This window comes from Alosa alosa, chromosome 7 (genome assembly GCF_017589495.1).
Source record: "Alosa alosa isolate M-15738 ecotype Scorff River chromosome 7, AALO_Geno_1.1, whole genome shotgun sequence".
In the NCBI taxonomy this organism is placed as follows: Eukaryota; Metazoa; Chordata; class Actinopteri; order Clupeiformes; family Clupeidae; genus Alosa; species Alosa alosa.
The window spans coordinates 4369513-4390336 of NC_063195.1; the positions used below are offsets into that span (position 1 = coordinate 4369513).

A 20824-nucleotide genomic window follows, 5' to 3' on the forward strand; every position below is an offset into this window, starting at 1 on the left:
AGTCCAGGTTTCCCCAGAAGGAGCTAAAGTTATCTATGAAGCCCACATTGTTATTGGCACAGCACTTTGACAGCCATCGGTTGAGGTCCCAAATTCTGCTGAGCATTTCATCACCTCTTTTAATGGGTATGGGTCCAGAGAAAGTTACATAGTCAGACATCTGTTGTTTAACCTGCACACGGAGATAAAGTTTTGTATGGTGATCTCCCATTGACCTAATCGACGTCATTAGTGCCAGTGTGGATAACTATTTCTAGTATTTACGATTAGCTTTAGCCAGCACTTTCAAATTTGATTCGATGTCGTTAGCTCTGGCCCCAGATATCGATTTTACTATGGCCGATGGAGCTAGCATCACGTTCAGATAGTAGAAGCGCCAATGACCAGAGTAGCAGGTTTCTCGGTTTCTCTAGCTAAGGGGGAGAATCTATTAGGAACATGAATAGGTAGGCCTCAATGGACTAATTTGATATTTTACAGTAGGTACTATTAATTGAAATCCCTAACTTCACAACAGTTCATGAAATGTGGGGTGATGACAGCCACCACCCCTGCCACTGGCAAGATAGGCCTACAATATCAGTCCCCGCAGACTTAGGTGCTATTTTAGGTCTAAAATGCTTTGTGAATTACTCTTAGTCAAACAAATTAGGAGTCCTAAAATTACGAGTGACACGCCCATTAATTTTAGTTTCTCCTAAATTCCCCAGTTAGGAGCTACTTTTAGCCTTAACTCATTGAGTGCCAAAATGCGTTGAGTGCCAAAAACGTAATATTACGTTTTTAGCTTTTTTTTTTAATTACGTAACTAGACATTCTAGCACACCTTATATGTGATTTTGGGAACTCTGTGATGAATGGAAATGAAATATATGACGATCGTGAAACTCATGAAAACGCACAATCTGGACATTTTATCTGGACATTTTATCATAACTCGCATTGCCGCTTTGGGTCGAATCAGTGACGCCCGTCAGGTCAAAGTGAGGCAGTGATGCACGTCAGGTCAAAACCAGGCCATTTTCGTGGGTCTATCTCTAGGTGGCAGTCTCGCCTGGTCTCGTTGATCACTTCCCGGAAGGTTTACACAAGTAAGTAACAGGCAACACTTCATATTTTATGAAAAACAGCGATTTTGATGAAAACTAGCCACTGTTTAGCTTGGGATTTCTCAGGAACAGAGGCATGTAGAAATACACGGTTTGCACCCACCGATAGCTTAAAGTCTCACCTTTTAATCGAGCTATTGTATGTTCATAGCTATCTCTTACAGAATATGCTGTGGCTGTACAAAAATCATCAACAATGGTCTAGATTGCTGGCACTCTAGGACAAAGCTCCCGAAAACAGCTTGGCATTCAATGAGTTAACATTCTTTGTGAATATGGGCCCAGACTGACCTGCAGAGCAAATTCAATGTTAAGGCCCGTACACACAAGTCCGATTTTCGGGACGAAATATTCACACTAAATCACGCAGCCTATTAAACACATGCATTCAGATAGATCTGTACACACGAAGACGAAATTGCGTTGCGATTAAAAACATTTTTACCCAGCGGTCTCATTTCATCGCGAGAAATTTCACTGATGCTAAAAAGAGCTGTTGACCAATCAAATAATGATTTTGCAGGGTTCCATTGATGTCACAATAGAACTGCTCACGATGACTAGTCTCCTTAATAGGCCTATATGCCAAAGTTACAAAGAGTTTACGTTACAGTAGACTCTCTCAGGTGTTCAAAAGTACTCCTGGCTAACTTCTTACATTAGTCGCGAACTCCTTACCAGACAGCTTTCCCCACTTCTTACCACCGTCCCATTTCACACTCAACCAAAAACAATGAGATCTCACTACAGCAGTGAACAGAGGGCTTCTTACTGCACATATTTGCAATGAAAAAATACAACATGCATTCAAGGAAATGGAAGTTTTAAGAATAGGTCATGGTAGGCTATGCTGCTGACAACAGCATTATGTCCAGGGTTACCACTATTGTAAATTTGCCTCACATTTCCTGGTGCGTTAACTTTGCTTTATGCTTTATAACTGAAGTAGCCCAATGTGGAACTCTGAAAAACTTTCTGTGGATCTGATAAGCTAATAACTGGTAGGCTATCATTATTAGCTTTTGCTGTGTGTTGGATCATCGTCATACAAGCTGATCAATTTTTACCACTTGTTGCAGTAGTGCGATTTTATCCCATGCTCATTTCTACAGGCTGTCTCTGTGCCTCCGCTCCTTAGCAGATACATTTTGACGTAGCCTGCGTGTGAAATGGTTTCGTGAGATGTACATGATATAGGCTATGGCCGTTTTATAGCGTGTTGGCGTATAGCATTTTGGCATGTAACATTTTAAATGAGGCCTTGCCTACACTACAACTTGTTAGGCTACACCAGTCCACCCAAAGGGCATACCTCGAGTCCAATATGCGGGCACCCCTGGCTGCAGCTTGCAGATCGGGGCTGGGCTCAATGTGGGGCAGAGTGCAACGTTGAGCTCAGCCCAAAATCAGCTCGTCATTCCCTGCTGACCTCTCTGTGTCCGTCTATTTACCCGGACTCGGAGTTCAATTTTTTCTCAAGGAAGAATGCTTAACTGGGGTAGGTGTATGGTGCACTAATAGACACTAATAGACACTAATGGAATAGACAAGGGATGGCCGTAAGCTTTAATTTCCCCAGCACCTCTCAAGCCAATGCACGGTTCCATGAATGATCAAGGCTACAATCTGTTTCAAATCTTGATGATTTTATGAGTTCTCCCTGCTTACTGAAAGTCGCTGTGTGAACCTGCGTGACGTGAGTGCGAAATAGAATGCGAAATATAAAAATAATCGCATCGGACTTGGTGTGTACACTTTGAGTGCAAACATTTCACACACGAATTTTTCGCATTTTCGCACTGTTATTTCGTATCGTATCTGGTGTGTTCGGGCCTTTAGTCTGGGTTCATGTGTGAAGATGCACTACACTGTTTTAGAACACAGTTTAATTGTGGTTAATGGTGTGCCACAAATTAATTGCTTATATGTATATACTTATCCTCTTATAACATTATAAGCCATTGTAAAGGGAGGTAAATCAGGAGGAGGAGGAATCTGTGTTTACATCCGTGACGAATGGTGCCGGGACACTGTAGTAGTATGCAAACACTGCTCACCACTGGCAGAGTTTATGATCATAAAGTGCCGTCCTTTTGCCCTGGGAAATTACTCATGATTCTGCTAGTCGCAGTATACATCCCACCTACCAACAACAACAGCGATAAGAACGCGGCTCTTAGTGAACTGTACCAGGCTGTCAGTGAACAACAGGCGGCACACCCAGACGGTTTCACCATCTTCACTGGAGATTTTAACCATGCTGATCTAAAACTGTACTTCCAAAAGCTACACCAGCATGTTGATTTTCCAACAAGAGGAGATAACATCCTGACCTGGTCTACACTACACACAAAGGGCATACAAAGCCACCCCCCCTCCCCCCACATTGGACTTTCAGACCATATCACTGTTATGCTAATGCCCGCGATACAGACAAAGGGTAAAAAGCGAACAAACCGGTTCGTAAGCAGGTAAAAGTGTGGCCTGAGGGAGCCTCCGATGCTCTTCAAGACTGCTTTGACACAACAGACTGGGAAATGTTTAAGCAGGCAGCCACTTACAACAACCGACAGACATAGAGAGGAGTATACAGACACTGTAACCTCTTACATCACCAAGTGCATCGATGATGTGACCCACACAAAAAAGATCATCACTCGGGCTAACTGGAAGCCATGGCTGACAGGGGATGTCCTCAGGCTGCTGAGGGCCAGAGACAAAGCCTACAGAGCTGGGGATGAAGCTGGCATGAAAAACAGGAAATGGAGAGCCAACCTGTCCCGTGGCATCAAAGGAAGCAAAAAAGGAATACACTCACAAGATAACCACCCACTTCAAAGACAACAGGAACGACAAAGCCTATGGCGGGGCATTCAGGCCTCACGGACTACAAGCCAAGGCCACAGGGAGCTGTGAGAGCAACATCCCTCTGCTCAACAACCTGAACCGCTTCTTTGCTCGCTTTGAAGCACAAAACAGCACCTGCCCACAGAAGACCCATCCCCCTTACATGAGCAGCCCCCTGTGCCTCTCTGCCGACAGCGTGAAGAGGACACTTGCTGCTATCAACACCGTGAAGGCAACAGGTCCAGACAACATCCCAGGTCGTATGCTGGAAGGACTGGCGGGGGGCTTAAGGATGTCTTCACAGACATCTTTAACACTTCCCTGAAGCAAGCCATCGTCTCCCATCATGTTTCAAAGCTGCCACCATCATACCTGTGTGCCGAAGAAAACTGCTCCATCCTGCTTCAATGACTACCGCCCTGTGGCACTGACACCCATCATCATGAAGTGCTTTGAGCGGCTTGTCACATCACATATCAAAGCCATTCTCCCCCACCCCTGGACCCCCCTTCCAGTTTGCATACCGAGCCAAGCGGTCTACAGAGGATGCAATCTGCTCTGCCCTCCACCCAGCCCTCACCCACCTGGAAAAAAAGAGACTCATATGTGAGATTGCTGTTTATAGACTTCCAGTTCTGCATTCAACACCATAATACCACAACAACTCATCTGCAAACTTGACAAACTGGGACTCAGTACCTACCTCTGCAACTGGCTGCTGGACTTCCCTCTGTCAGAGGCCCCAAGTAGTGCGTGTTGGCAACAATACCTCAAGCAGCATCACACTGAGCACAGGGGCCCCAAGGCTGGGTGTTGCTCAGTCCGCTGCTCTTCACCCTGCTGCCATGACTGCACTGCAACCTACAGCAACAATCACATAGTGAAATTTGCTGACACACTTCGATACTTGCTGGCTTAATTTGGAGACTCAATACAGGTTGGAGGTCGGACCATCTGACCCGTGGTGCAGGGACAACAACCTCCTGCTGAGGCGCCAGCAAGACCAAAGAGATTGTTGTTGACTTCCGGAGAGGTCACACCCAACACCTGCCACTGACCATCGGCGACGGTGCTGTGGTGGAGAGAGCGAGCAGCACTAAATTCCTGGGGGTGCACATCAGTGAAGACCTCTCCTGGACCACCAACACTGCATCACTGGCTTAAGAGAGAGCTCAGCGCCGCCTGTACTTCCTGCGGAAACTCAGGCGAGCAAGTGCTCCACCAGCCATCATGACCACATTCTACCGAGGCACCATTGAGAGCATCCTCTCCAGCTGTATCGCTGTGTGGGCGGAAGCTGCACTGAATACAACAGGAAAGCCCTGCAGCGCATAGTGAACACAGCTGGAAGGATCATTGGTGCTTCACTCCCCTCCCTGAAGGACATTTACACCACCCACCTCACCCGCCAAGGCGACCAAAATTGTGAGTGATGCAAGTCACCCCGCTCACAATCTGTTTGATCTACTGCCCTCTGGGAAGAGGTACAGAAGCCCTCGCGCTCCCGCACTCACCAGACTCACCAACAGCTTCATACACCAAGCTGTATGGATGCTGAACTCTCTCCTCCTCTCCCCCTCCACCCTCAGCTACATAACATCCTGGACATTGGACCCACAATGGCCGCCTGCACTACTCCACTTGCACACTTGAACACTTGCACACTTGTACACTTTACAACTTGGTGTTGTCCTGAAAACACAACACTTCTGCTGCTCTTACATAACTTGCACCACTATGCCACTTTCTTTATTACTTAGGTCAAACAGAACTACCCAAGCCTCTTATTGGCCTGACTTTGCACTAGTATTTTATTGACTGTCTATGCACAATTTCAAACAAATTTTGCTGCTCTTATTTTTTCATTATTATATGTGCCCTCTTATTTACTTATTTACTTACTTTTTTGTTTACTTGAATGTTATGTTTGTCTGTGGACTTAAATTGGTAAAATATGTCTTGTCTTCACCGTGGGATAGTGAGAAACGTAATTTCGATCTCTTTGTATGTCTGGAACATGTGAAGAAATTGACAATAAAGCTGACTCTGACTCTGATTACAAATCTTTCAGGTGTGTGTGTGTGTGTGTGTTTATGTATGTGTATGTGATTTGGCATGAGAATGGTCTGCGAAAGATCACTTGATTGTGTTGATTTATCGGGGCACATTGTATCCCTTACATTTATCCATCTCTGCAATATTTTGTCTTTATTTGTGTTGTTATGCAGACTTGCTGAATGCAAACTCTCAGAGAACGCCTGTGGAGTTGTGGCTGCTGTTCTACAGTCACCAAACTCCCTGACAGAGCTGGACCTGAGTCACAATGACCTGGGGGATTCTGGAGTTCAGCTTCTCTCTAAGGGACTGTCTAGTCCTAACTGCAAACTGCAGACATTAAGGTTGGTGTTAGACATGTCTTTGTAAAGGATTATTGTTAGGACTAGTGTGACACATTATGGTTTGGTTGGTGTTTTATATGTGTTTTAAGGCCTGTCCACACCAAGTCCAATTTTTCAGATGAAATTCACACAAAATTAAGCAGGTTAATAAACACAGTTATTCTAATTAGTCTGTACTCACCGAGGACGGAATTTGTTGCAATGAAAAAAAACATTCGAAACTGTCTCATTTGATGTGAATATCAGATGCGATAGAGGTCCTGACCAATCAAATAATGATTTTGCAGGGTTCGATGTCATCGAGGTCATGGTTTTGAAAGTGGGATGAAAAAGTTACTAAAAAGGCTACAAGCTGTCATAACAGTACAGTCACAGAGGTTGATAGTCAGGTATCAGTAACCATGCTTATTACCAACCAATTATTTTGAAAATTCTAAAACAACTATTGTTTTTAACACTTCAAAATAACATTTGATAAATGAACCTTACATTTTTCAGTAACCATAGGTGTGTAGATTTGAATAAAATCTAGTTTGGTTCTTACGGGGCTTTTACTGCCTGAAATATCAATTTTTTTACCTATTCCCAACACACGGTTAGCCTGAGAATTCATGTCGCAATTCAAAATTCCACTGGAGCTCCAAGCAGATTTGTACACACAGCCTTACAAGACTGATACACTTATGGTGTGGGTGCTTGCGTTTCTTTAGAACTGGTCTTGGTTTGTATAGAAATGAATATTAAGTGACACATACCGTAAGAGGTTGGTCATCTGGCGGGGACGGTTGGTAATAACGTGACGTTCCGATATTCTTTTTCAAGGCGTGGCAGTTTCTTGAGGGAAGTTAACTTTCACATTAACGTTGAAGTCATTTGGTGGCTGAAGCAGTAACTGCAAGTGCTAAATAGATCAGCAAGAGAGTATTAACACATCCCGGTACAAACATCTTGGGAGCTGTTTACTGTCGATCGGGAAGGACAGAGAAGAGGGAGTGTCTGCCATAGTGAGACTAACTTAGCGTTAACGTTACAACTTGGTGGACGTTGGAAAAGCCTTGAGTGGAAACCGTTAGCCTGGAAGCTCACCGGCCAGCGTAATAAATTTCCCAACTCAACAGCGATTCTCAGGGCAACCCGGTTGCCTCTCGTCTTGCCTGCCCACCAGTGACCAGTCTCTGCTGCTGGCCCTGCTAAGAGGTGTTTGTGTTTGTTGTTTGTCGCCTCAAATGTACTGTAGCCTACGGTTTGCTGTACACATTCTTTTAGCGACCTAGTGGCACAGTCAACGTAGATTAAGCCTACACCAACTGGCCTGTAGGTGGCCAGAGACAGTTTTCTGTGAATATCTCGAAAACCGTAGGGCCATTACCACTTATTTCATGTATAGCGCCCCCTAGTTAAAAATTAAAAAGCAAAACATTAGGTGTTTTCATCACAATATCTCTGGCTGACATGGTCAAAACTGCACAAAATTGAAAGTGTAGGATCATTATGACACCCTCGAATGCATGGCAAGTTTCATGGACTTTCGTTCATGGGGGCCTTACAATAAAATAATTTATGTGTACATTTAGTGACTGTACACCAACAAGGATTCGGGACACTGAAAGACTGGGGTACCACCAAAACTTGGTGGGCATGTAACCCCACATGGATAGCATGGAACCATCGTTTTTCGTTTTGATCTGTAGCCCCCCCGCTGGACTGGACCCCCCGAAAGGAGGGTAGGGCCTAGGATGACTTTTTTGCGTATGTTTGCCTCCAGGGGTCATGTAAACCCATTCCATATGCACACATGTGCATAAACAGATACACTGCACACATACATACATTCAGAGTAATCCTATGTATGACACATACTCACACAGTAGACATATATACGCATGCATGCACATGCACACACACAGGCACATAAACAGGCAAACACACAAGCACATGCACATGCATGCACGCACACACCCACCCACACACCCACACACCCATAAACATAAACATGTACACGCACACATGCACACAATTCAAGAATTTCTCAGAATTATGAACAGGCCAGATGGGGGTGGGGTTGTATAAAATGTATATTACATGTGAAATCTATGAACTAATCATGTTTTGGTACTTGTTGTCTAGCAGATACCAGTGAGAATTGAGTGTGCATAATGCAATTCAGTGAGACGGTTAGAATCATATATGCCTTTCAGCGTGACTTATATTTGTGGAAAACATGTGCTTGACTGGGCGGCGGTCATATTTTGTACCGCTCTGCGGTACACCTAGTTACTATATATTTTTAGGGGGCTTTTGATCATCTTAGGGTGGCTTCAGCTCCCCCAAAATAGGTCTAACGACGTCCTTGTGTGAAATGATGGTTAGGTGGTGGCGAAAGCTGTCTGTGGTGGAGTTCTCACTCTTGAAAACCTGGGAAAGTCTGATGTAACGTAAATTCTTTGTGACTTTGGTATATAGGCCTAATGAGACATATCTCATATACAATATCATACAATACAATATCATACATTGTGTCAGCCTTTTCTGCTTGTCATTTTACTTATGACATCGCTGACATCGGAACCCTATAAAAAGCCATTATTTAATTGGTCAGGAACTCTATTGCATCTAAATTTGATGTCCGAGTTGTCCGTTGAGGCTGGACTGTCATCATCAGCGTTCTAAGAACCCTATAAAAAGCCATTATTTAATTGGTCAGGAACTCTATTGCATGCCCAAATTTGATGTCCGATTTGTCCGTTGAGGCTGGACTGTCATCATCAGCGTTCTAATGTCCGAGTCCGTTGAGGCTGGACTGTCATCATCAGTGTTCTAAGGGTGGGCTTAGCGACAGGTCAATTAGAAGTGAATTATATTCATATCAATGTATGTGCACAGCAATGTGTTGTTCTATTAATACCCGTCTGGTACAAATACCAGTGTATGCTATGTGTACCAGTGCATTTATTCTGGCATATTGATCACACAATGTAATAACTAGATGTACCTTGCAGAGTCGTACAAAAATAGCCCGCCCAGTCCAGCACATTTTTTCCACAAAAATAAGTCACGCTTGTCAAATTGTGTTCATTTTCTACTTTGTTTCTTTTTTTGTGTGTTAAGTAATTGAGTGTTTGCAGAGTGTGTGGTTGTTTTTGTGTATATGTGTTTTTTGTGTGTGTGTGTGTGTGTGTGTATGTATGTGTGTTTATGTGTTTGTGTTGTGTGTGTCATGTGTGTCCATGTACTGTATGTGTGTGTGCATGTGTAGTGTGTGTGTGTGTGTGTGTATGTATGTGTGTTTATGTGTTTGTGTTGTGTGTGTCATGTGTGTCCATGTACTGTATGTGTGTGTGCATGTGTATGTGTGTGTGTGTGTGTGTGTGTGTGTGTGTGTGTGTTTATGTGTCTTTGTGTATGTGTGTTTTTTATGTGTGTGTGTGTGTGTTTTTTTATGTGTCTTTGTGTATGTGTGTTTTTTGTGTGTGTGTGTGTGTGTGTGTGTGTGTGTGTGTGCATGTGTGTGTGTGTGTCTTTATGTATGTGTAGATAAATAAAGCAAATCAGGGAACCACATTCTCTTTGCGATAAGTGCCATGCGATCTTTAACAACCATGGTGAGTCAGGACCTCAATTTAACATCCATGCAAAGGAAAACATCTCCTGCAGTACAGTGTCCCTGTCACTGCAATAGGACATTGGGATTGATATTTGTTTGGTGGCTTTTGGCCACAGGGAAGAGTGCCACCTACTGGCCAGCCACCAACACCACTGCCAGCAGGAACCTACTCTTGCAAGGAGGTTTCTTATCCAAGTACTTTCAGCAAAGTCAGGGTATCTGCTGGTCTGGCCGCTGGCTAAAAGCAAAAGGTGAAAGGCATATATGATTCTAACCGTCTCACTGAATTGCATTATGCACACTCAATTCTCACTGGTATCTGCTAGACAACAAGTATGAAAACATGATTAGTTCATAGATTTCACATGTAAAATACATTTTATACAACCCCACCTCCATCTTGCCTGCTCATAATTCTGAGAAATTCTTGAATTGTGTGCATGTTCGTGTTTGTGTGTGTGTGTGTGTGCGTGCGTGCATGTCCTTGTGGGTGTGCCTGTGTGTGTGCATGTGCATGCATGCATACATATGTCTACTGTGTGTGTATGTGTTATACGTATGTTTACTGTGAATGTATGTGATCACTTGATTGTGTTGATTTATCGGGGCACATTGTATCCCTTAGATGTATCCATCTCGGCAATACTTTGTCTTTATTTTTTGTTGTTATGCAGACTTGCTGAATGCAAACTCTCAGAGAAGTCCTGTGGAATTCTGGCTGCTGTTCTACAGTCACCAAACTCCCTGACAGAGCTGGACCTGAGTCACAATGACCTGGGGGATTCTGGAGTTCAGCTTCTCTCTAAGGGACTGTCTAGTCCTAACTGCAAACTGCAGACATTAAGGTTGGTGTTAGACATGTCTTTGTAAAGGATTATTATTAGGACTAGTGTGGCACATTATGGTTTGGTTGGTGTTTTATGTGTCTTAAGGACTGTCCACACCAAGTCCAATTTTGAATGAAATTCACACAAAATTAAGCAGGTTAATAAACACAGTTATTCTAATTAGTCTGTACTCACTGAGGACGAAATGAAAATGAAAAAAAAAAATGCAATAATAAAAAAAAAAACATTCGAAACTGTCTCGTTTGATGTGAAATTTCGTACGCAATAGAGTTCCTGACCAATTAAATAACGGCTTTTTATAGGGTTCCGATGTCAGCGATGTCATAAGTAAAATGACTAGCAGAAAAGGCTGACACAATGTATGATATTGTATTGTATGATATTGTATATGAGATATGTCTCATTAGGCCCTATATGCCAAAGTCACAAAGAATTTACGTTACATCAGACTTTCCCAGGTTTTCAAGAGTGAGAACTCCACCACAGACAGCTTTCCCCACCACCTAACCATCATTTCACACAAGGACGTTGTTAGACCTATTTTGGGGGGGCTGAAGCCACCCTAAGATGATCAAAAGCCCCCTAAAAATATATAGTAACTAGGTGTACCATGAGAGTACAAAATATGACCGCCCAGTCAAGCACATGTTTTCCACAAAAATAAGTCACGCTGAAAGGCATATATGATTCTAACCGTCTCACTGAATTGCATTATGCACACTCAATTCTCACTGGTATCTGCTAGACAACAAGTACCAAAACATGATTAGTTCATAGATTTCACATGTAATATACATTTTATACAACCCCACCCCCACCTTGCCTGTTCATAATTCTGAGAAATTCTTGAATTGTGTGCATGTGTGCGTGTACATGTTTATGGGTGTCTGGGTGTGTGGGTGGGTGTGTGTGCGTTAGGGTGCATCAAGTGCCCCTTTTTCCCTCAAAAACTCTTCTATGGTGAATAATATTATGCCATTTGATGAATAAACACTAAATATGAAGTTTGGTGAAGATTGATAATGATCTAGGGGTACCACAATGCACCTTTATTTTGACAATATTTCATATTTTATGGCCGATTTTGGTTATTTTCCAATAATCTTCTTTACACTACATTTAAACGTAACAATGTCAATTAATGACATATCTAGCTTCTGTTTACAAAAAACAGAACAGCTGCATGCATTTTGAAACATTTAATTCAATACATGTATGTCTAATATTTACATTTGTTGGTGAACATTGTACATTTTCCTTAGCACATTATCCGCATTGAGCACTAACTCCTTTCCTTAGCATCTCTAATTTTCAAAAACTCTGCAGTTGAAATTAAATTTATGATAACATATCAACACAAACTAAACTATTTGGAACATAATTATACAGTCTTTAGTAGTTGTGTCAAACACCATTGCAGCAATTGCATCAGTACACTACCAATCTGCCAAAAGCTGCCCGTATGTTCTCAGCAATGTTTCTTCCAGTCTCACCCTTGCCAACTTCCTGAAGTGGCATCACACTCAAAAGTTTTGTGCCATGTTCACCTGACAACAACACAGCACATCATTCCTCCTTATGGTAAGGCTCCTCTAATGTGCCTAGTTTTTCATCCCAATGTAATGCCATGTTATTGGGAGGACTCTAGGATTCCTCAATGTCTTCTGAGATTTTTAAGCATGGTTTTCAATCAAACCTGTCCAGGCTGGCATATGAGAGAGAAAACTTGTCCGATCTCCACTATTTCACATAAATAGTGATGACATTGATGATGATATTTTGCCCCTCTTCATAACAGAAATGACATCAGGATGGGCAGCAAAATCATGGGACAAAGTTTTGGGTCTCCAGTTTTCCTTGTCCTGCGATGTGGTATAACTGAATTGAGCCTTGAAAGTCAGGATCAACTTGAGAAGAAGTTTCTGGAACTGGACAATTTTCGACCTCCTCAACAATATCACTGCTTACTATTTCTTTTGGAGATTTTCTCAGCTCCTCCTTCTCCCTTCTCCTCCTTTCTTGTTCTTCTCTCATATATTTCCTTTTATGTTTGCCTTGAGATAGCACATCTGCTCCTGACCAACATGCCTCGTCTGTCTTCATGGACTCTAGAAAAGCCCTATCTTCTTCATCTCTGAACTTGTCTGCTTCATGGTGCCACAACTGGCAGGTCTTTGACAGAAACTCTTTAAATTGGTTACTGGTTCCTCTACTCACTTCTGGAATCTTTGACATTTCCTTGGCCTTATTATACAGATTCTTTAGAAAATTTAGACAGTTGTCATATTCCTTGATCAGTTTATCTGCCTTTAGGTAAAATGGCAGTATTTGGTCAAACACATACTCTGCGGCTTCTTGGTTGACTGATGATTGTTTACCTTTGCATTCAATTTTGATAAAGCTGTACATGCACTTCAGCACATCAACATTGGAAGGAAGCTCCTCTCAAAATGAAAGTATCTTCAGTTATATGGGAATCCCCAAGCCAAGGCACAATAGTTTTTTACTTGGTATTCATCTTAGCACCGGCAAGTTAATGCTCACCTTTGTTGCTCGACTGCTTGATTTAAGTAAAACTAACTTGCTAAATAAAGCAATATTTTTTAGTTCATGACATGAAGAGTTTCAATATTTGATATACCAACACTCTCTTAATGACATTTGGCAACCTAGCTCTGCACTTTTCAGCATGGACTCTGCATCTCCCATGACTACAAGGCTTGTACCAACATGTAGTTAAATGGCGAAAATGGCCAAAATCCGCCTAAAATCATGATAATTCAATGCATTTGTGGTACCCCTAGACAAAGTTTAATCTTTCTAAGATTTCACAGATATACTCTGTGCATGAAATGGAATATGGAAAACCACCATAGAAATTGCAGAAAGGATTTGAGGGGCATTTGATGCACCCTAGTGTGCGTGCATGTGCATGTGCTTGTGTGTTTGCCTGTTTATGTGCCTGTGTGTGTGCATGTGCATGCATGCGTATATATGTCTACTGTGTGAGTATGTGTCATACATAGGATTACTCTGAATGTATGTGTGTGCGTGTGTATCTGTTTATGCACATGTGTGCATATGGAATGGGTTTACATGACCCCTGGAGGCAAACATACGCAAAAAAGTCATCCTAGGCCCTACCCTCCTTTCGGGGGGTCCAGTCCAGCGGGGGGGCTACAGATCAAAACGAAAAACAATGGTTCCATGCTATCCATGTGGGGTTACATGCCCACCAAGTTTCGTGCACCCCAGTCTTTCAGTGTCCCGGGAATCCTTGTTGGTGTACGGTCACTAAATGTACACATAAATTATTTTATTGTAAGGCCCCCCCATGAACGAAAGTCCACGAAACTTGGCATGCATTCGGAGGGTGTCATAATGATCCTACACTTTCAATTTCGTGCAGTTTTGACCATGTCAGCCAGAGATTTTGTGATGAAAACACCTAATGTTTTGCTTTTTAATTTTTAACTAGGGGGCGCTATACATGAAATAAGTGGTAATGGCCCTACGGTTTTCGAGATATTCACAGAAAACTGTCTCTGGCCACCTACAGGCCAGTTGGTGTATAGTAACATAAATTAATTTATTATGTGGCTCCCCATGAACGGAATTCCACGAAACTTGGCATGCATTCAGAGGGTGTCATAATGATCCTACACTTCCAATTTTGTGCAGTTTTGACTATGTTTGGTCACAGATACCGGCGATTACAACACCTCATTTTTACTTTTTTGTGTTTAACTCATTGAGTGCCAATGCGTTGAGTGCCATAAACGTAATATTACGTTTTTAGCTTTTTTTTTAAATTACGAAACTAGACACTCTAACACACCTTATATGTGATTTTGGGAACTCTGTGATGAATTGAAATGAAATATATGACGATCGTGAAACTCATGAAAACGCACAATCTGGACATTTTATCTGGACATTTTATCATAACTCGGTTGCCGCTTTGGGTCGAATCAATGACGCATGCACGTCAGGTCAAAACCAGGCCATTTTCGTGGGTCTATCACTAGGTGGCAGTCTCGCCAGGTCTCGCTGATCACTTCCCGGAACGTTTACACAAGTAAGTAACAGGCAACACTTCATATTTCATGAAAGACCTTATATCTCCATTTCTAGAAAAAAAACACAGATTTTGATGAAAACTAGCCACTGTTTAGCTTGGGATTTCTCAGGAACAGAGGCGTGTAGAAATACACGGTTTGCACCCACCGAGAGCTTAAAGCCTCACCTTTTAATCAAGCTATTGTATGTGTTCATAGCTATAACACAGAATATGCTGTGGCTGTACAAAAATCATCAACAATGGTCTAGATTGCTGGCACTCTAGGACAAAGCTCCCGAAAACAGCTTGGCATTCAATGAGTTAACATTCTTTGTGAATATGGGCCCAGACTGACCTGCAGAGCAAATTCAATGTTAATGCCCGTACACACAAGTCCGATTTTCCGGACGAAATATTCACACTAAATCACGCAGCCTATTAAACACATGCATTCGTATTAGTCTGTACACACCGAAGACGAAATTCGTTGCGATTAAAAACATTTTTGCAACGGTCTCATTTTCATTTCGATGAAAAAAGAGCTGTTGACCAATCAAATAATGATTTTGCAGGGTTCCATTGATGTCATATTAGAACGACGAGCAGAAAAAAAGCTGATAGATTGGGTGATCCTACTGCTCACGATGACTAGTCTCCTTAATAGGCCTATATGCCAAAGTTACAAAGAGTTTACGTTACAGTAGACTCTCTCAGGTGTTCAAGAGTACTCCTGACGAACTTCTTACGTAGTGCGAACTCCTTACAGACAGCTTTCCCCACTTCTTACCACCGTCCCATTTCACACTCAACCAAAAAGAATGAAATCTCACTACAGCAGTGAACAGAGGGCTTCTTACTGCACATATTTGCAATGAAAAAATACAACATGCATTCAAGGAAATGGAAGTTTTAAGAATAGGTCATGGTAGGCTATGCTGCTGACAACAGCATTATGTCCAGGGTTACCACTATCGTAAATTTGCCTCACATTTCCTGGTGCGTTAACTTTGCTTTATGCTTTATAACTGAAGTAGCCCAATGTGGAACTCTGAAAAACTTTCTGTGGATCTGATAAGCTAATAACTGGTAGGCTATCATTATTAGCTTTTGCTGTGTGTTGGATCATCGTCATACAAGCTGATCAATTTTTACCACTTGTTGCAGCAGTGCGATTTTATCCCATGCTCATTTCTACAGGCTGTCTCTGTGCCTCCGCTCCTTAGCAGATACATTTTGACGTAGCCTGCGTGTGAAATGGTTTCGCGGAGATGTACATGATATAGGCTATGGCCGCTTTTATAGCGGTTGGCGTGATAGCATTTTGGCATGTAACATTTTAAATGAGGCCTTGCCTACACTACAACTTGTTAGGCTACACCAGTCCACCCAAATGGCATACATCGAGTCCAATATGCGGGCACCCCTGGCTGCAGCTTGCAGATCGGGGCTGGGCTCAATGTGGGGCAGAGTGCAACTTTGAGCTCAGCCCAAAATCAGCTCGTCATTCCCTGCTGACCTCTCTGTGTCCGTCTCATTTACCCGGACTCGAGTTCAAATTTTTCTCAAGGAAGAATGCTTAACTGGGGTGGGTGTATGGTGCACTAATAGACACTAATAGAACTAATGGAAGACAAGGGATGGCCGTAAGCTTTAATTTCCCCAGCACCTCTCAAGCCAATGCACGGTTCCATGAATGATCAAGGCTATAATCTGTTTCAAATCTTGATGATTTTATGAGTTCTCCCTGCTTACTGAAAGTCGCTGTGTGAACCTGCGTGACGTGAGTGCGAAATAGAATGCGAAATATTAAAATAATCGCATCGGACTTGGTGTGTACACTTTGAGTTCAAAAATTTCACACACGAATTTTTCGCATTTTCGCACTGTTATTTCGTATCGTATCTGGTGTGTTCGGGCCTTTAGTCTGGGTTCATGTGTGAAGATGCACTACACTGTTTTAGAACACAGTTTAATTCAATGAGCTTTTGCAAATGTGCCTGTCCGTAATAGTCTGCAGGTGTGGGTAATTGATTAATTGGGCCACACCCACTCTGGGACACTTTAAAGGGGTTTTGGTTTATGGCAGAGATTTGTACATTGATGTGTAATACCCATTTTATAACAGTTTGTTAAATTAAAAACAAGTATCTTTACTGTTTAAAAAATGCACGATGGTGTACACTTGATGTATTTTGATGTTATGAATTGGTAAATTCCATCTTCATTACAGGATTGTGGTTGATGGTGTGCCACAAATAAATTGCTTATATGTATACACTTGTCCTCTTATAACATTACAAATCTTTCAGGTGTGTGTGTGTGTGTGTGTTTATGTATGTGTATGTGATTTGGCATGGGAATGGTCTGCGAAAGATCACTTGATTGTGTTGATTTATCGGGGCACATTGTATCCCTTACATTTATCCATATCTGCAATATTTTGTCTTTATTTGTGTTGTTATGCAGACTTGCTGAATGCAAACTCTCAGAGAAAGCCTGTGGAGTTGTGGCTGCTGTTCTACAGTCACCAAACTCCCTGACAGAGCTGGACCTGAATCACAATGACCTGAGGGATTCTGGAGTTCAGCTTCTCTCTAAGGGACTGTCTAGTCCTAACTGCAAACTGCAGACATTAAGGTTGGTGTTAGACATGTCTTTGTAAAGGATTATTGTTAGGACTAGTGTGGCACATTATGGTTTGGTTGGTGTTTTATATGTGTTTTAAGGCCTGTCCACACCAAGTCCAATTTTTCAGATGAAATTCACACAAAATTAAGCAGGTTAATAAACACAGTTATTCTAATTAGTCTGTACTCACCGAGGACGGAATTTGTTGCAATGAAAAAAAACATTCGAAACTGTCTCGTTTGATGTGAAATATCGTATGCGATAGAGGTCCTGACCAATCAAATAATGATTTTGCAGGGTTCCATGTCATCGAGGTCATGGTTTTGAAAGTGGGATGAAAAGTTACTAAAAAAGGCTACAAGCTGTCATAACAGTACAGTCACTGAGGTTGATAGTCACGATCGTGAACCATGCTAATTACCAACCAATTATTTTGAAAATTCTAAAACAACTATTGTTTTTTAACACTTCAAAATAACATTTGATAAATGAACCTTAAATTTTTCAGTAACCATAGGTGTGTAGATTTGAACAAAATCTAGTTTGGTTCTTACCGGGGCTTTTACTGCCTGAAATATCCAATTTTTTTTACCTATTCCCAACACACGGTTAGCCTGAGAATTCATGTCGCGAATTCAAAATTCCACTGGAGCTCCAAGCAGATTTGTACACACAGCCTTACAAGACTGATACACTTATGGTGTGGGTGCTTGTGTTTCTTTAGGAATCCGTCTTGGTTTGTATAGAAATGAATATTAAGTGACACATACACGTAAGAGGTTGGTCATACGGGACGGTTGGTGGTCACGTGACGTTCCGATATTCTTTTCAAGGCGTGGCAGTTTCTTGAGGAAGTTAACTTTCACATTAACGCTGAAGTCATTTGGTGGCTGAAGCAGTAACTGCAAGTGCTAAATAGATCAGCAAGAGAGTATTAACACATCCCGGTACAAACATCTTGGGAGCTGTTTACTGTCGATCGGGAAGGGAGAGAAGAGGGAGTGTCTGCCATAGTGAGACTAACTTAGCTGTTAACGTTACAACTTGGTGGGACGTTGGAAAAGCCTTGAGTGGAAACCGTTAGCCTGGAAGCTCACGTAGCCAACTTTCCCAACTCAACAGCATTCTCAGGGCAACGGTTGCCTCTCGTCTTGCCTGCCCACCAGTGACCAGTCTCTGCTGCTGGCCCTGCTAAGAGGTGTTTGTGTGTTTGTTGTTTGTCGCCTCAAATGTACTGTAGCCTACGGTTTGTTTTTACACATTCTTTTTAGCGACCTAGTGGCACAGTCAGCGATTAAGCCTACACCAACTGGCCTGTAGGTGGCCAGAGACAGTTTTCTGTGAATATCTCGAAAACCGTGGGGCCATTACCACTTATTTCATGTATAAGCCCCTAGTTAAAATTAAAAAGCAAAACATTAGGTGTTTTCATCACAATATCTCTGGCTGACATGGTCAAAACTGCACAAAATTGAAAGTGTAGGATCATTATGACACCCTCAAATGCATGGCAAGTTTCATGGACTTTTCGTTCATGGGGGGCCTTACAATAAAATAATTTATGTGTACATTTAGTGACCGTGCACCAACAAGGATTCCTGGGACACTGAAAGACTAGGGTACACCGAAACTTGGTGGGCATGTAACCCCACATGGATAGCATGGAACCATCGGTTTTCGTTTTGATCTGTAGCCCCCGCTGGACTGGACCCCCAAAGGAGGGTAGGGCCTAGGATGACTTTTTTTTCGCGTATGTTTGCCTCCAGGGGTCATGTAAAGCCCATTCCATATGCACACATGTGCATAAACAGATACCACACGCATACACATACATTCAGGTAATCCCCATGTATGAGTACATACTCACACAGTAGACATATATACGCATGCATGCACATGCACACACAGGCACATAAACAGGCAAACACAGCACATGCACATGCACGACACACACCCACCCACCCACACATAAAAACATGTACCGCTTGCGTGTGTGTGCATGTGTAGTGTGTGTGTGTGTGTATGTATGTGTTTAATATGTTTGTGTTGTGTGTGTGTCGTAATAATCCCATGTACTGTATGTGTGATATTGCATGTGAATGGCTCAATGTGTGTGTGTGTGTGTGAAATGTTTATGTGTCTTTGTGTATGTGTGTTTTTATGTGTGTGTGTGCATTATTGTTTTTTATGTGTCTTTGTGTATGTGTGTTTTTATTGTGTATTATTGTGTGTTTTTTTATGTGTCTTTGTGTATGTGTGTTTTTTGTGTATTGTGTGTGTGTGTGTGTGTGTGCTTCCCTGCATGTGTGCATGTGTGTGTGTGTGTGTCTTTATGTATGTGTAGATAAATAAAGCAAATCAGGGAACCCACATTCTCTTTTCTTCGATAAGTGCCATGCGATCTTTAACAACCATGGTGAGTCAGGACCTCAATTTAACATCCATGCAAAGGAAAACATCTCCCTGCAATTACAGTGTCCCTGTCACTGCAATAGGACATTAAGGATTGATATTTTATTTTGGTGGCTTTTTGGCCACAAGGGGAAGAGTGCCACCTACTGGCCAGCCACCAACACCACTTCCAGCAGGAACCCTACTCTTACAAAGGTTTTCTTATCCAAGAAATATACTAAGCCTGCTTAGCTTCAGTAATTCAACAAAGTCAGGGGTATCTGCTGGTCTGGCGCTGGCTAAAAACAAAAGGTGAAAGGCATATATGATTCTAACCCGTCTCACTGAATTGCATTATGCACACTCAATTCTCTCTGGTATCTGCTGGAACAACAATTATTAAAAACATGAGTTGTTCATAGATTTCACATGTAAAATACATTTATACAGCCCCACCTCCCATCTTGCCTGCTCATAATTCTGAGAAATTCTTGAATTGTGTGCATGTTAGATGTTGTGTGTGTGTGTGTGTGTGTCGCGTCTCTTTCACATGTCCTTGTGGGTGTGCCTGTGTGTGTGCATGTGCATGCATGCATACATATGTCTACTATGTGTATATTGTTATCATTATGTTTTACTGTGAATGTATGTGATCACTTGATTGTTGTTGATTTATCGGGGCACATTGTATCCATAAATTTATCCATCTCGGCAATACTTTGTCTTTATTTTTTGTTGTTATGCAGACTTGCTGAATGGAAACTCTCGAGAGTCCTGTGGAATTCTGGCTGCTGTTCTACAGTCACCAAACTCCCTGACAGAGCTGGACCTAAGTCCTGCAATGACCTGGGGGATTCTGGAGTTTCAGCTTCTCTCTAAGGGACTGTCAAGTCTAACTGCAAACTACGAACATTAGGTTGGAAAGCAGAGCATACCCT

The 20824-nt window shown here is 42.2% G+C and overlaps 1 protein-coding gene across 1 annotated transcript in view; it reads left to right on the forward strand.

Annotated features, from left to right (window-relative positions):
- LOC125297247 (NACHT, LRR and PYD domains-containing protein 12-like) overlaps nucleotides 1-17712 on the forward strand; it is a gene marked incomplete in the record, with an annotated part of 868465 nt that extends 850753 nt beyond the window's left edge. Inside the window, 3 exon segments of the mRNA XM_048247478.1 lie at nucleotides 6185-6355; nucleotides 10634-10804; nucleotides 17334-17712. Of these exon segments, the coding sequence (XP_048103435.1) occupies nucleotides 6185-6355; nucleotides 10634-10804; nucleotides 17334-17529 (538 nt within the window).
- Nucleotides 17713-20824: the final 3112 nt, after the last annotated feature.